Source organism: Acartia tonsa, chromosome 9, assembly GCF_053477335.1.
Source record: "Acartia tonsa isolate MP-2025a chromosome 9, ASM5347733v1, whole genome shotgun sequence".
NCBI classification, from domain to species: domain Eukaryota; kingdom Metazoa; phylum Arthropoda; class Copepoda; order Calanoida; family Acartiidae; genus Acartia; species Acartia tonsa.
In genome coordinates, this window is record NC_137268.1 from 47,140,439 (window position 1) to 47,157,777 (window position 17,339).

Consider the following 17,339-nt stretch of genomic DNA (forward strand, 5'->3'; position numbering starts at 1 on the left):
GAATATGCAGTTGCAAATTTCAGTTTTAAAAGGATTTAATACTTATGCTTTACTTTTGAAATATATAAAGCTTATCTAAGGTGAATTACACTATTATTAACACTAATTTAGTGGGATATTAGATAAAAGAATAGAGGGGACAGGGGCAAATAACTATATGTTCTCGGGGTAGGGGACCTGTGCCGACTTTCAATTGGGTGTTTGAATAGCAGCCAATAGCGTCGGAAATATTAACACAGCCAAGTAAGTTCTCAATACTCGTCCACCTGCTATCAACGAGACTGAGAAAACCTCCCCATTTATCTGCCCCGGAAAACCCACAGATCTTACTGTCCAAAGCCTCTGGACAAATCCAACTGACGCAGCCAGATTCTCAAATCTGGCAACAGATGACGTCGACCATGTACAAGAAGGATAACGGGCCCAAGAAAGAAAAAAACACAGCAAAGTTGCTACAAAAGAGTAGAAAGTAATTTGCTAGCCGATGAAAAAGGTCCCCACCACAGACACCAAGTAATACATATATACTTATACATTTATTTATTAGATAAATCAAAATTTTGGAGGATTTTATACATATTTTTGATTAAGTATCATCTCTTTTTTTGTTTTCTTGGTTCTGAATGACAGCGGCAGTAGATAAAAAAAGACAGTAAGAGAGACTGGATTGGGTCTGCATGTGATGAATTATTTTGGCGGCTAAGATTTAAGAAAAACATATAAATAGCAGCTTTAACTAACAAAGGGAAAATCCCCCTCCCCACTTAAGAACAGTTAAAAATTGTTATTTTATGATAGAAAAACGTGAGCATTTTTAAAATCTTTCTATTCAAAATTACAAAAGTAAAGATAAAAATTGTTTTTAATTGATTTAGCAAAACCAGGGCTCGGCAGCTGCGACTTCAGCAGTGCATATGCGGCTGAATTATAATTTAAGGCTGCGGCTGCTGGTAGCTAAATTCTGACAAAGTCCGACTAATTCCTCCTCCAAGCGGCACATATTTCCAAAATTAATGCAGTTATTTAAAGCTGCTAGTTCAGTTTTGTCTAAGCGGTTTTATTGAGTACTTCAGCGGGAACAACTGCTAAAAAGCAGGGTTTCTACTGTTATTGCCGCTTGTAAAAGTAAATAACTGTGCAACTGTAAAATAAATTTGAATATCAAAATTTTATAAAGGAAAAACTTTGCTTTTGAGTGTGCCTTGATGTCTTCTATAGTTTCAGGAGGGGAGATCTGCCCCCCGGAATAGTAATAATTATTTGGATGCCCCCCAGAGTAGGGTTAGTTATGACAGGTTTCCTGAACGTACACAGAAAAATGCATACACAATCTATCTTCTTACACTTTTTAGTAAAAACATTACAAAGAATTTGAAACTGATAATAATGAACTTTCAAATTCTGGATAAGAGTGGTACATCATTGAATAAATACCAAAGGCAGAAATCCACATTGTATAATTATGTTAATATTCCATTGAGCACAATCCTCCTAGAGGCAATTTCAAAATAGTTATAAACCTTCCCGGGACATATGAGAAGATATCGTGTAAAGGAGTACCCAATCGGTTCAGCAGTTAGCTAGATCCTTCAGTACAGACAAACACACATCCTGTTACTTTAATATTGAGATTTAATTAAAAATGAGGAAGAGGTTATTTTTAGTGCTTGATAGGCTCTTTGAGAGAAAGCACCATTCATTTTAATGACTTTTACAATTAATTCTGATATCATAAATAAATATATTGATAAGTTGATTCGCTTTAATAAAGTACTTGAAGATTGGGAAATTATACAATATACATATTTGAAATATTTTATAATTAATTTAAAATATTTTGAAAAACAGTTAACAATTATTTAAATGTAAGAATTACAAGGTAGAACATGTCATTGGTAAAGTTTGATCTTGAGCCACAGGACCAGCAACTTGACACACTGAGCAGATGGCAAGGCTATCGCTCCAGCAGAATGTTACCTGAAAAAAGAGAGATTATATTTAATTTAAACTCAGGAAAAAAGGGAAATTAAGCTAGCAAGGTAGGAGAGTCAGTTAGTCTTCTCCCCCAAAATTTATTTCCTGACATATACATGACTCTTTTGACCATTGCACTGGTCCAAAACCGAGAAACAGTTATTTATCGCTTAATAGTAAAACTAGTTTTGTTTCCTCAGAGAGGCCAAAGGTCTGGTCTAGCAAATCTGGTTTTAATTTTATGTTTTTTATTCTACTATTCAAGGAAAATTGTCTGTATTATGATATGATACATGATTTTCAGTATGGCTGAGAACCAGTTCTAATCTATTATTAATCAATTTTGATGGCAGCAAACTGAAAATTTGTTTATTTCTAACTTTTAGTCAATCTCAAAAGATAAAAAAAATTGTGCATTTAATTGTAAATTGATATGGAAAACGTAGTGTGTGATTTTTGAAGTTTAAAATTCTCACATGCCATACTTGATAACTAACTACATAATAATAATTTTACAGTATAATTTTACCTTTTCAATTGTTATTTTGCCCTGTCCGGTCCAGGTTATGCTTCCACTCTTTACTTCTGCCAATAAATTCACCTAGAAAAACAAAATTTGACATTGCTAAATAAACAGGTTACACCTTCTTCTATTAAATTTACTTTAGTCGTTGCTATAATTAAATCAGAACTGAAAGAAAATAAGTGCTTACCAAATAACATCCACCCAGCAGAGAAGAATCATTCTCAACATCAAAGATTGCACTACCTCCAGCAGTATAATCTATTTGATTGGTATGGTCAAGACCATCAGTAGTACAATTAGGACGGTAATTATTGGCACCATCTTTTCCCTTCAGGAACAGAACAGCTCCACCCTCAACATTGGATCCAGAGCAGCCAGAACAGGATGCTGTGTCAATCTGAATGCTTTGAAGGGCCGTCAATGATCCAGGTTTAACACATCTGTGTTGACCATTGCAAACCAGACCAGTAGCACAGTTTTCATCATCGATACAACCAGGTTCACAATCTCCATATTTGTCATCATCATCTTTGTCACAATAGAAACACGATGCATCTTCTTCAGTGTATTCGTCTCCACAAATACCATCATACATGGGACAGTCAGGGTTATCAATACAGCCAGCTACACAGACATGGTTATCACAGATTGGCATGTTGCTTGGACAATCCTGGTTTTCACAGCATTCAGGATCAGTACATGTGTTGTCAGCCTGGCATTCAGTGCAAGGAAGGTGGTTGGTAGTACAATCACTTGTAGCACAACATTCTGGAGTTGTGCACTGGTGATCAGCTCCACATTCTGCACAGGACATATCAGCATTACAATCAGAATCCTCATTACATCCATCAACACATGTATTGTTGTCACAATATTGGTCAGAGTTACAATCGTCATCAACACAACATTCTGGATTTGTACAGGAATTGGATTCGCATACTGAGCAGGGTAAGTGGTTACCATCCATGCAATCAGAGTTTTCATTGCATCCAATAACACATTCATGTGCATCAGTACAATATTCATTGCTGGCACAGTCATCATCAGTACAACATTCAGGGTTTGTACAAGAGTTATCCTGGCACTCAGAGCAAGGTAGGTGATTACCATCCATACAGTCGGAGTCTTCGTTGCAGCCAATCTTGCATGTTTGTTCATTCGTACAGTATTCATTGTTAGCACAGTCGTCATCAACACAGCACTCAGGGTTGTTGCAGACCCCTGCCTCACAGGTTGAACATGCCATCTCAGTACAATCTTTGTCAGCCTCACACTCCCCACATTTACCATCAATGCACTTGGTTCCCTAAAACAATTATATCAATCTATATGGATTATTTTGTTGTAATATGCAAACTAGAAAAGTATGTTTATTATAATGAAGAAATTATATTATTTTGAAACCTACCTCACAGTCTTCATCAGTACAGCACTCTGGTTCAACACAAAAATGGTTTGTGCACACACCACATGGTCTATGGATTAATACTTCATTATAGTTTATTTTGACTACATACTAATTTAAAAAATGTAAAACCTACCTTCAATGTGAAAATATCAATTAACACAAAAGTAAAATACAATGAAATATTCCTGGAGTTGTTATTTATGCAAGTTTGACCCTCATTGCAGACACACTTGATCCCTCCATCCAGACAAGGTTCTGGACAATCAGGACAGTCATCACACAGGATGCACTGCTCTTCTGGCTTGCACTGCTTACACATGTTCTCCTTGTTTTCACAGTCCACTAGTTCAGGAAAGTTGCAGACAGGTCCATATGGATATTTGATTGAGATATCGAAGAACAGGGTTCCCTCAGGTGTGTTTGCTCGTGCACATTCATGAAGACAATCAGATAGGTCAGGGTTGCACACCCAGAATCTGCTACAATCTGAAAATATTTGAAACAATTTGTTTTCTTTTTATTTTTGTTTTTAGATTTTTGCTTATGTTTAAACACATTATATTTTATCTTTCTATTTCTCAGTAAAATATATCTTTCATTCAAAATTTGAAAAAAACAAAGACTTATATTGGCCATTCAATTATATTTCTAATTTATATTTATCCTTTGTTTGTTTGATAATAACTAAAACTATGTCATATGGTGGTATTACAAATTTACAAATGAATCCTATTTGTTCCCTTCAACCTGTCACATAAATATTCATTGTTAGGTACAATTAAAGTTCATGATGTTGATTTTTATATCAAGATATTTTAAGTGTGCAAAGTAACATAAAACTGAGTAGTAGGAACAGCTTTTTAAAAAAATATTATCAATGATTGAAATACTTAAATCATGTTTTGACTGATAAAAGAAGCTGTAACAATTAACAAGGATGACAACATCCATAAGTAGCGAAGCTCAAAAATTATGATTGTATATCAGGAAAAAATACTATAAAGCAGTGTCATATAATAAATATTAATATTGGTAAAATAGGGAAATCATCACACCTTTGAAATCTGGCAACCTTATAATCATGAAAACTTAAAAATCTAGGAATCGATCTAGCACCGCAATTAATAAACAAATCTTAATGAAACTTGATGGAAATATGTAGAACATGAGCATACTCAATCCCAGATAATTTCAACCGTCAATCCTGAATAGGAATTGAGAAAACCATGAAAACCTAAAAAATCTAGGAATCGATCTAGCACCCTAATTAATAAAAAAATATTAATAAAACTAGGTGAAAATATGTAGAATATAAAATTAATTAATCCCTGAAAATTTCAGCTCTTTATCTTGAAAAGGAGTTGAGAAAATCACGAAAACGTAAAAATCTAGGAATCGATCTAGCACCCCAAATAACAAACAGACGGACAAAACAATGTATATATTAGATGGGCATATATAGTGGGAATCTTCACTAAAAATTTCAGCTGTCTATCTTGAATAGGAGTCGAGAAAATCACGTTTCCCCCAATTCATTAATTACGGACAGACGGACGGACGGACATTGTGAATTATAGAGTAGCTTCGCTACTAATAACATAATTAAAACTTACTGAATTGATGCTCAAAGAAAACAGGTTCTCCAACCTGTGGGTCCACCCACAAGTGACACTCAGGCTTGATGGCATCTGGTACCAGACATTCATCCTGGCCTAAATAGTATTTGAAATCAGGTATCTTAAGGGATAAGACAATGGCCGATAAATTGATCCCCAATGATGATACACAAAATTACTTATTTTGTAGATTACAATCTGTGGTTAAAACGATTGGTCACTTTACTTAATAAACCAATTAATTAAAATTCAATAAAAGTCTCTAAAGTTGTTAGGTCAACGAATAAGAAAACATTCTTATAAAACTTTAGGGACTAGTGTAATAAACAACCACATGTCCTCTTTCTTCCTTATTTTAAATACTGACTTTCTGGGGATTTTTTTCTTCCTGTTTTTCTCATTTTTTGACAATGAAAAAAATGGGCTTTAATCATAAGTAAAGAAATAAATATGGGAATTAGATTCTTGCTGAAAAAGAAAGAATCTCAGAGCATAAAAGATTTCATATTTAGATACTTACAGGCATATTCTATGGCATATCTAGGTTTCAGAGATTAAAAATAAGTTTTTTGAGTAAAATTATAGATATAAAGTTTATAAAAGTAACTGGATCTGTGTCTGTGTGTATGTCTTTCTGTACCAAGGATCCCACTAACTGGAGAACTACAGTATAGCTTCTCATAGGTCCAATATTCTAACTATTTTTTTTGAGAGGGTACAACCACCCTCCCAAGAGAAATCACCTCAAGAACAAATTTACAGTCCAAATATTTTTATCCCTTTTCTTTAAAAACCAGATTTAAAATCGGAGGGTCGACCCTACCACCACCCCCCAGCACCCCATCAAATGCCTTCATCAACAACAAAATAGGTGACACCACTATTAGAGAAATAAGAAATATTTTTTGATAAAGATGTTGTATCACAAAAATAAAATTATCTTAACAGTTATGTTTTAAAATATTATTTGAGTTAGTTTAGTTGCATTCAGAGTCAAATTCCTAGCAATGAGTAAATTTACTTATACTGAAAATAAAGATGACAAAATCCATAAGTAGCGAAGCACAAAAAATTATAAATGGGAATACAGACAAGGAGATTTAAAGAGCATTTGGTAAAAGAAGAACAGATTTATTAAAAAAAATCACCCATATATCTTGAATAGCTGCTGAGAAAATAACATTTCCCCCATAGAGTTACGGACTGACTGACGGACATACAAAGTGAATTATAGAGTAGCTTCTCTACTAATAGTTTCAATAAAAAAAACCTACCATAAGCCAAAGTAGAAGCTAGATAAAGTGTTATTGCCAATATCCTCCACTCCATTCTAAATCAAAATTAAATCTTTAAATCATTTAATAATAAATGTATATATGTATACATTTGGAATAGTTATTATTGCATCGTATTATAGACAGCTTTCCGCTAAAATGTAAAATTATAAGATTAATTCTAGTTTGCTAGGCTTGAGGGGTTGCTGGCCAAGGCTAAAAAACTGCTAATAATATTATGTTTTTTTTTAGTTTATTATTTGTAGAGAGTCGTCTATAATAACGATACATTATTTTTCAGTATAACTCAGAAATGGTTCCAATCAAGCGGATATTTATAGGTTTTGAAGCAATACTGGAGAACAAATAGAAATATAAATCTTTTGAAAGCAAGTTAAGTAAGGACTTTATTCTAGCAGTGATGTTCTGCATTCTACTCGGTGTCTGTTAAATTTTACTAAATATACAAAAGAATGTTTCACCACGGTTTTATAAGAAAAACCTTTAAAAGTGATTTTTGATAAAATATCATTAAATGTTTTGTTGAGTTCAATATGCAATACCGATTCAGACCTTCTATTTTATGGATGTTATTGTTGTCATCCTTGTTTTATGTCTACTAACGAGTAACGAAACACTAATTTGCTGTATTTTTTATAATTTTTTTAACAAATACGAACGGACAATATGTAAAATAGAGTTGTTAAACTCTATTTCATATAAAAAATAATCACCTAAACGTTTTTAAAAAATGAACAAAATGAAAGACAAATAAAAGATACCATTAATTTATAAACATATTTATCTTTTAACTTGAATATGGATGCTTACATTTTATCTTTTATTTGCTAAGGGACAGTTTTTTTCTTTTATATTTTATTTATAATTAATACAAAATATAATCAGCATATTATTTTATAGACAAAAACCATCGACCTGTAATTAAACAATGTAAACACTAAACATCCAATATAAAATGATAATACTGATAAAACATAAAAAGATATAAACTGAGTTAAGTAATTAATATATTTTTTTTTATTAGGAATCTTTATTCTAGTATGGCTTTTTACCGATTAATACTGATAATCATGTATAGCAGACAATTTTCCACGAATATTAAAATACAAATCATACAAGAAGTCTGAAGATTGATACCAGTTTTGTACACGGAAAACTGTATATAAAACATGCGATATTCTTGGCTGTGAAAACAATTCAAGTCAAATTAACAATCCCATCTATTTTTACCTCAAATTAAGAAAGCTTTTGTCTATCAAACAGTGATGATTATGTCTCTTAGTAAGCGAAGCTGTTTGAAACATGGCTCGGCAGCTGCATGAAAGCCTCAGAGAAATTGTCAATTTAAAACTTCAAAATTCAGCTGGTTGTCTAAACCTGTTTCTAAACAGACAATCCATCTTTTCGGAATTTCTGTGCGCGGCTGATAAAAATCATACATCCAATCGTATTATAGAAATTATCCATGATTAATAAAATAAGAATCCTAAAATTATTACCAGTTTAGTTGGCTCTGAAATTCGCTCATCGGGGTCAACTAATATAAATCTTATATTTTTTTTGGTGTACTATCTTCGGATCGCTGTCTTCTATACGATGCGATAAATAACTATGAAAATTTCTTTAGTTTGAAGTTATAATGAAATGAACTGTTCCTTTTTTTACTCTAATTCCTATTCAAATAAAATGTGACACATAGTTTTGTTTTCATAATAATTTTACATGTGACGTAAAATCACATTTCTGTAGCACATCTACTCTACTACTGAAGGCTGACTGTTCGTTATTAATTTACCAATGGATACAGAATATGCGTGGATATTATGACAGGGAAAGAATTGTCGTCAATTTAGGTTGCTAACATGGACTTTACTTTCTATGGAATGAAGGATGAGGGTGATCGTTATTTTAGCCAGTTGCAAATTTCACTTTATTAGAGTACATGATAATCTGGTGTAAAATCTAAGTTATGAAAAATCCATTATCATAGCTGACATATTAACATTCAATCCATTGATTTACCCCAAAATTGACTAATTGTAGATGATTTGAAATAGATCATAAACAAACTTGTTTAATGTTTATTAATAACAGTTTCATTAGCTATTGCTGAACTACTTATGGACAAAATTGACCTTGCTTTCTCAGTAAATTTATAAACACTAAATTTTAATAGTGAATAAATTAATTTATTGTGAACAGAAGTTTGAATGTATATATTTCACTATCTAGGGGCACTTAAGGTTAGAGTTGGGGTTAATCGACCCTCTACATTCCATCTTAGTTTTCTGTTAAGAGATCGGAGGTACCCCCTCCGAAGATAATTATAAACCTTCCCTGGGCTTCACTTCAAAGTTGAGTAAATCGGTATAGATTTACAGAGCCAACGACAGACAGACAAGCATCCTGTTACGTTTAATAAAAAAACAAGGACTTACAGAACTACAACCTCTGTTTCTTGAACACAGTAATAGTGTCTGACTGATTATGACGTAACAAAAAAAAATTAGCCAATGAGAGGCCGCTATTGACCAATGGTAAAATTTATAAAGGCCTCTCATTGGCTAATGTTTTTTGTTACGTCATAATCAGTCAGACACTAATACTGTGTCCCTGTTTCTTTTTAATTTGTCATATTTTCTTCCAACATCAAATGAAATTCGAAAAAAAAATCCGAAACCTTGTAAATTTTAGCATAACTCTTGGTAGTAATGCCCCCTTAATATTATTATAGATTTTTTTCTGCCTAAAACTTTAAAGATTCCCCTGACCAATGATAATCTTAATATATTCTTAAAACTATGGAAAACAAGAGGATTAAATTTTACAAAATATTATTTTCTTTGCTAATAAAAGAGATAACTTCTGAAATGATTTGTCAAGAATTATTAATGTTTGGTAAAATAATAATTGCTACATTTTAAAATGTCGTCGTACTAAAAGGAAAAATAAAAGAAAGTGGATATATCAATTTTTTTATTTTGATCAGTTTGTATACACAATAGCGAGTATACATTTTTTCCCTTTGCAGGGTGGTGGTAACCACCCTTAATGTAGTTATAAACCTTCCTAGGACCTACATTGTAAAGGAGAACAATATCGGTTTAGCGGCTAGCGAGATCCTTCGGTACACAACACACATAAACGCGCGCACACACAGATCCTGTTACGTTATTATAAGATTTTTTATCTCACCCTCACTACGCTAAGAGAGTCACTACGATTTCAACTTTGTACCTAATTGTACATGAATCACCACGCCAAATTGGAAAACGAAAAAATGATTTTAACATGCCTAAATTGACTATAAGAGCTTTCAGTAACTAGTAGATGGAAAGACAAGGAACCTTCATGTAGAAATATTTCTTCTGAAATCCATTTATAAAAGTGACAGGTTGTCTGTGTATATCGAAGGATCTCTGTAACTGGTAAACCTATATGGTTCTCCTTCAGTATAGCTCCTGCAAGGGCTTGAGTAGGTTTTTAACTATTTTGGGGGAAGGTAACAGGTTGAATCTTACAGGCGTCCCAAAAAAGCTTCTTTAAATATTATGTGAGTTTATTCTGACCGTAAACTTTTACATAGCTATTTAATTATTGACCCATGCATTTGTCAATTTGGTTTAAATATCTTTTTATTTAATATATGATTTTTGTATTTCTCTTTCTTTTAAAATAAAAATTTAATTAGGCTTAATTACTCCATGCTGTGCAATTCATTATTTGATTTATTATGTACATTAAATATTTAAACGTATTTAAAAATTGTATTCTAAACTATTTATTGCAAGTCTGTTTTATACAATTTTACTTCAAATCATACATTATTTACATATTTTGATTGAATTATAACATAATAAATAGATATAAAGAAAAAACAATAATAAATCATAATGCACAATTAAAATTCTGAAACTAACTTTATAATTGTAGAAATGTAATCTATGATTGGTATTTTTTCTTTAAAACACAAATTTTTTTATATTCCATTTGCTATAGTAATCTATAAAGTTAGCTTCAACACCCTAACTGTTGAAAACATACAAAAAAGTAAATATTTATAAAAAAAATTATTTAAAGTGCACCCAACCCAAAAAAGTTATTTCTGGCTTTAAAAATCTATGCCTTCCCTCAAAGTGTCTATCAAGCCTTACCCCCCCCCCCCTCCCCCTTAAAAAAAATAAATTAAAAATACGTGGATGGGATGAGGGGGATAGTTTTTTTCCTATGTTAAACCCCATTATATAACCTCAATATAACCTCACCTAAAGTAATAAACTACCTTATTTTCAATTAACAAAAAAAGTAAGGGTGGTGGGGGGAACTGTACTTGAAGGAAAATGCGAAAAAAAGTTATCCGAAAAATTTAATATTCAATTGTGGAACTTGAACCCGTGAATGGCGCTGCTGTGGTGCCAGGAGCTTCTCTTTCACAGATGACCGGCAAGGCTGTGTTGCAGACAGCATCAGTCCACAGGCCACTCTTGGCATTAGACTAGAAATAAAATGTAATAAATTACCCAAATATAATTTTGAAGCACCATTGCATCCCCCCCCCCCCATAATTTCTATTAATTTCTATTATTACCCAGCTCTCGCACGTCCCCTTAATAGGATTGTAACTTATGTATATTATATAATTGTCCAAATTTGTTTTACTTTTCAATTTCCTCATTTTTAACCCAAGCAGACCAGGAACTTTGAAAATGGTTATCCCATCCTCTCACTTCCAAGAACAAACTCCGCCCATTTCTTAAGCCTTCACAATTTAATCCACCATTCAGGGCTTAGGTCAAAATCCACACCCCTCCCCCCCTCCCTTGTCTCTTCCCACAATTTTTTCTCCTCCTTCAACAATCTTACCGTCTCCCCCTACTTTCTAACCATTTAAAAAATTCCTTTGATAAAATATTTGCCCCGCCCCCCAGGTCAATAAGGCCAAACATTTTTTCCAGAACTCCTCCTATTAAAAGTTATAATTTAATAATTTTTTAAAAAATTTCTTTAGTTTTCATCTTATCATCCTGTTAACAAGTTTCAACATAATTTGTGACAATTTTTAAAAGCGAAGCTTTTCTATAATTAGGGTCGGTCCGTCCGTACGTCCGTCCGTCCGTACGTCCGTAACGGATAGCTTTTTTCGTTAATTTAGGCATGTTAGAATTGTCCTATCGATTTCAAATTTTGTATGTTGATTCCTTTAATAGTTAGGTACGATTTAAAAAGCGTAGCAACTCTATAATCATCACCAAAATGTCCGTACGTCCATTTTTAACATGTTGATTTTTTTACTTTTTAACAACAAATTTTTATGTGATCTAATCATCCGATTGATCTGATTTTTGGTATATTGATTCCTGGGACAACAAAGTATGATGTAATAAGCGAAGCAACTCTATAATCAAGTCCTAAAAATGTAAGTATGTCCATAAACATTATCCTAAATCAAGCAGTTTTTCAACAAATTTACTTACAATTTTGCTTTGACTCTTATACATTTATATTATGATTATTCAGTTCTGACACTATACAATTGTTAATGTCCGTTTGTCCTACCGTTTCAGTGCTTCGCTTTTATGGATGTTGTCATCCTTGTTTTATATAAACTTATGTTGAATATCTTTGATCATATTTATTGTTATCTAATGTCTCATAATAATGACCCGCGACCGTGGCTCAACACGTAGCGCATCCGCTCGTCGTCGGGAAGGTGATAGGTTTGAATCTCGGTCCGACACCGCGTCATAACTTAAAAACGTTAAAAATGGTTCCTACGGCTGCTATGTCAGGTGCGCGACATAAATAGTTAGAGAAGGGGGAATGCCTTGGCCCAAAACAGGCGCAACTCACTACCATGCACAGTTAGGACTTCTCAGACAAAGGTTTTGCAATCAAAGAGTTGGTTGTCTGATGGGCAAATGGATGCTTTACACCGCAATCATAGGGCTTAGGGCTGACAACCCTATCCAACATTCATAAAAAATCCATATTAATACAGAAACACTGACAAAAACTTTAAAAAATTTACTTTTCAAGGAAGCTTTATAAACTTTTTCGGGTGGTTTTAAGCTATTTCCCTGACATGTACCGCACTCCTCTAGAGGGAGATAGTTAATAGACCAATATGACGTCATGTGAATTTCCAATAATAATACTTATTATATGTATTAAGTTTTTTTATTCTTTTCTATCCTTTAAAATCTGGCCAACCCGTTTGAGTTATGCATAGGTCCCAGGATGGTTTAGACTATTTAATTTTAAGTCATAGGATTTTTTTCTTCTATCCCAAACCTATTACTTTAAATACAGAGCCCCTTGATGCAAGGGGTGCACTAGTATTACTATAAATGAGAAGAAAAGTGACAAGGATACCAACATCCATAATTGGTTAATAAAACCAGAGCTCGGCAGCCATCCGTCAGCCGCGACTAAGCCTCAAATTAAAACCAATTTGGAAGCGTTTAAAAAAATAGAGCGATTGCAACATTTGGGTCAGAGGTGGATTCTTAAAAAAACTTTTTGGCTCACTGGCTAACTACAATCAATAAGGTTTGCTAATTTTTTGTGTGAAATATTCTCCAAAATCGCATAAAAAATATACAAAAATTAAATTAAATCATACAAGGGTTATTAACATAAGATTTTGTTTATTTTTGTAGATTTAATATGCAATTTTGGAGGATTTTTTACAAAAAGTTTTAGCGTGCCTCACTGATTTTAGTGAGCCAAAAAGTTTTTGAAGAATCCACCTCAGTTTAGTTTTTTCCCTCATAAAAGATTGATTTCCCTGAGGCTGCCGAGCCCTGATAAAACCCTGTAAATGTATATAATACTTACACTTCCGACAGAAACAGTGACACAATCTCCTTTACCACTGGGTGATGCTGGCTCCCAAGCTGCAAAAGCTAAATCACCTGTGCTGCTTCCTAAATATGATATGTAAGTAAATCAGTGATTAAAACTCAAAGAAGTTAGAATTAAGGGGTGGTGAAAAAAATCAACACCCTGGCAAAAGCCTATGCACGTCACTGGATTCATATAATATTCATATTTTGAGCTTGATAATGTACTACTGACCACAAAAGGTTGTAATTTGCTTTCCTTTGGGATACACACACCTAAGTATCCAAATAATCCAGCAACATAATCAGTATACTAAAACATTAATCAATCACGCCTTTTTTTCACCCCGCCCCCCCCCCCCCCCCACCCCCCCCCCTATAAATTGAATGGAAGCGTAACTTTTTAACTTAAAATCCTCAATGTCTGTGTTAGGTGGGTGTATCAGGATGTGTAAACCCATGTAAAGGGGTGGTTGCAAGTGGGTTGGATACACCCCCCGATGGCTCTGTATGAGATGATTTTAGAAGTGTTTAACAATTCCTGTAAATTGACAGACAGACAAACTGAACAACTGAAAGTCATTAAAGAGAAGCTTTGCCATTTAAAAGAATAGATTTGTTAATACTAACCTTCCCATTGGAAAAGATTTTTCATATCATCATCAGCATCAGCTTTCAATCCAATATAGACAGGTCCATAGGCTCCCTTCTCTTTGGACAGGAACTTCATGACACAAATATACTCTTTCCTTAATAAATACAAGTTTGGACATACAAACCCATGGTCATGTTTCAGTAATCCTCCAAAAATAAGGCCTTTGGAAAACAGGTTCTTAAGGCATAATTTGTTGAAATAACCATTTTAAATTTTTGAAACATAAATGTACAATAACAGGTTTATTAAGCATTTTATATAATTGTTTTTTTTCTATGCATCATTAAGTTTATAAAAATACAGTTCTCTTGAAACACCCTGTACATTTAATGTTTCATTAAAAAAAGGCCTTTGGAAAAACAGGCTCTTAAGGCATAATTTGTTGAAATAATCATTTTAAATATTTGAAACATAAATGTACCATAACAGGATTTCCAAATATATTAAGCATTTTATATAATTGTTTTTTTTCTATGCATTATAAGTTTAAAAAAGTACTTTTCTCTTGAAACACCCTGTACATTTATTATGGAGGGGATGAAGCGATACATCCCCCCCCCCACAACATATGATAAAATTGAAGTGACTAACCTGGATTCGAAAGTGACAATGTGTGAGACCTTGTCTGGATTCTGGAACTCCTCAAATATACAGTTCACTCTCTGTCCATCATAATCACTAAAACAAGAATGAAACTAGTGCAGAGGTGGATTCTTAAAAAAAATTTGCCCCACTAATCGCTTTGTGGGGCAAAATTGTTTTCGTGAAAAAATCCACCAAAATCACATTAAAAATCTACAAAAATTAAATAAAATCTTATATTAATAACCTTTCTATGATTTTGTTAAATTTTTGTAGATTTTTAATGTGATTTTGGTGGATTTTTCACGAAAACAATTTTGCCCCACTAAGCGATTAGTGGGGCAAATTTTTTTAAGAATCTACCTCAGTTCACGGATAAAAGTGTTCCTGACAACGATTATCTCAAAAAATTAATGAATATTCCAGATTATTAGTAGGCCTTCTTTTGTCGGGTAATATTTTGTGCAAGAATAATCTATACGTCGCACCGTTTGGCCGTTAGAAGCCTTTTAAGTTAATAGATTTTTTGGAGATAATTGTTACCAGAGACATTTTACCGTGAACTGCACTTGATCCAAAATAATAAATATTAATCAAGAAAATTAATATAGAATTAGTGGATATTTTGAGTGTGGGAAATTTTGTTATTAATTTAGGTTGCTACTATAGTCCTAATTTATTTTGTTTATTGGACTACGTTTTTCAGATGGAGGGGACGTGATGGGGTAAAATGGGTGGTTGGGGTGTAACAACCACCCATTTTAGTTAGTTATGTTATCTTAAAAGAATATTTAGTTTTAAAATTTTGAAGATAAGTACTTACTCAGTTGAAGATCTGATCAAATATTGATGATTAGTCATGGTTGTCTGAAATAACATTAATTAATTTATACTAGGCCCCTAGCCTCTAGGGGCTTTGCCCCAAGAGATAAAAAATAAATTAAATAAATAAAAAAAATTAAGGCGAAATTCGTGAAAGGACCAGGGAAATGTTCTGCAAAAAAAGGACCAAGGAAATGTTCTGCAAAAGAAAAAAAAGGACCAAGGAAATGTTTTTTTGGGGGTTGGGGGTGTCCCACCCCCAAGACGGATGGACGGACAGACAGACGGACATCAAGGTACTTTGTATTATAGATATATAAAAGACAGGATGCCTGCATGTCTGTTTGAGTGTTTCCATTGTCCCTTCCCTACCCTATATCCCCCTGAGAAATTGAGTCTAATAATAGTTATTTCTCGCATCGTATTATAAACAGTTTTCCGCTGATATAAAATGTACAATTATAAGATTAAAACCCGTTTTTTAACCCCGAGGTGCCGAAGGCACGGGCTAAAAAAACGGGTTTTAATCTTATGATTGTACATTTTTATATTCGTAGAAAGCTGGATATAATACGATGCTAGACATAGTTTTTTCGTTTTGATGAGAACCGGTTCTAATCCACCGGATTCGAATAAATACTAGAAAAAAACTTACATCATCACAGCAATCATATTCATTGTCAGTGCAAATGTCTATCCAACTCTCACCAAGCACACCTGAATTTATAGGGCAAATTAGTTTCGTGCATTAGATTTTGCGAAGCACACTCTGGTAAATTATTAACCAAATTGTGAGCTGTCATTTAACTTAAAAGCCCCCTTGGCTGTTTTATAGGGGTGTATTATGGGGTAAAGATGGGTAAAACAAAAAAGAGAGTCTATCCACTCCCCTTAATTTTGCCAGGTGTGATGGATTTGGATACACTCATAGCTAAGTATTTTATTTGTGTTTTGGTTTCTTTAAAACAAGTTTTTATTACCTGTGAGAATAAGTGCCAAGATAAATAATTTAGACATGATTATTTCTTGTTTACTTTTGAGAGACTGATACATTTACATTCAATCTCATTTAATTCTTTTGTTATCTTTTTTGTGCGTTGAAGGATGAAAACATCCATAAAAGCGAATCTCTAAAATTAGAAGGAAGGACAAACAAGCAATTACTCTTGTCTCCGAATAAATTTATATAAAAGTCTAAACTAAATTTTTATATTTTTTTTTGTAAAAATGCGTAAATAAAGGATGAGTACATACTTTCATTTTTAGGATTTAATTATAGAGGTGCTTTGTTTATAATATTGTACCTTGTTGTTCTTGGAATCATTACTCCAAAATCAGATGAATAAGATAATTATATCATACAAAAAGTTGAGCTGGACATGCGGTCTTTCTGTTAACAGTATACAGTTGCTTCGGTTCGTTAATCGTACCTTACTGATAAAGGAATCATTGTACAAAGTTTGAAATTGATGGCCCAATTTTAATATGTCTAAATTAAAGCAAGAAATATAACCGTCACGAATGTACGAACCAAACCTAATTATAGAAAAGCTTCGCTTTCAATAATTAGGTGAGGATGCTTTCTAAGGTAAAAGCCACTATATAACCAATTGATTCAT

At 33.0% G+C, this 17,339-nt stretch overlaps 2 protein-coding genes across 2 annotated transcripts; both read right to left on the minus strand.

Moving 5' to 3' along the window:
* Positions 1–1,805: 1,805 nt before the first annotated feature.
* On the minus strand, positions 1,806–6,858 carry LOC145329092 (uncharacterized). Its single transcript, XM_080173122.1, has 7 exons — positions 6,799–6,858; positions 5,522–5,620; positions 4,094–4,394; positions 3,909–3,975; positions 2,688–3,806; positions 2,504–2,575; positions 1,806–1,977 (listed from the first exon to the last, which is right to left on the minus strand). Exons 1-7 carry the CDS (start codon positions 6,851–6,853, stop codon positions 1,873–1,875), a joined length of 1,818 nt encoding a protein of 605 aa, XP_080029248.1. The 5' UTR covers positions 6,854–6,858; the 3' UTR covers positions 1,806–1,872.
* A 3,726-nt stretch (positions 6,859–10,584) lies between these two features.
* LOC145329098 (uncharacterized) lies at positions 10,585–16,823 on the minus strand. Its single transcript, XM_080173131.1, has 7 exons — positions 16,701–16,823; positions 16,376–16,437; positions 15,722–15,765; positions 14,908–14,994; positions 14,292–14,410; positions 13,657–13,745; positions 10,585–11,314 (listed from the first exon to the last, which is right to left on the minus strand). Exons 1-7 carry the CDS (start codon positions 16,771–16,773, stop codon positions 11,186–11,188), a joined length of 603 nt encoding a protein of 200 aa, XP_080029257.1. The 5' UTR covers positions 16,774–16,823; the 3' UTR covers positions 10,585–11,185.
* Between the last annotated feature and the right edge of the window lie 516 nt (positions 16,824–17,339).

Coding starts and splice junctions, on each gene's coding strand:
- LOC145329092 (XM_080173122.1), bottom strand. CDS start 6,853: ATGGAGTGGAGGATATTGGCAATAACACTTTATCTAGCTTCTACTTTG. Junction 3,976..4,093: donor TGCATAAATAACAACTCCAG/GAATATTTCATT, acceptor ATTAATCCATAG/ACCATGTGGTGTGTGCACAA. Junction 3,807..3,908: donor GTACTGATGAAGACTGTGAG/GTAGGTTTCAAA, acceptor TAATTGTTTTAG/GGAACCAAGTGCATTGATGG.
- LOC145329098 (XM_080173131.1), bottom strand. CDS start 16,773: ATGTATCAGTCTCTCAAAAGTAAACAAGAAATAATCATGTCTAAATTA. Junction 16,438..16,700: donor CTTGGCACTTATTCTCACAG/GTAATAAAAACT, acceptor CTATAAATTCAG/GTGTGCTTGGTGAGAGTTGG. Junction 11,315..13,656: donor TCACTGTTTCTGTCGGAAGT/GTAAGTATTATA, acceptor TTTTATTTCTAG/TCTAATGCCAAGAGTGGCCT.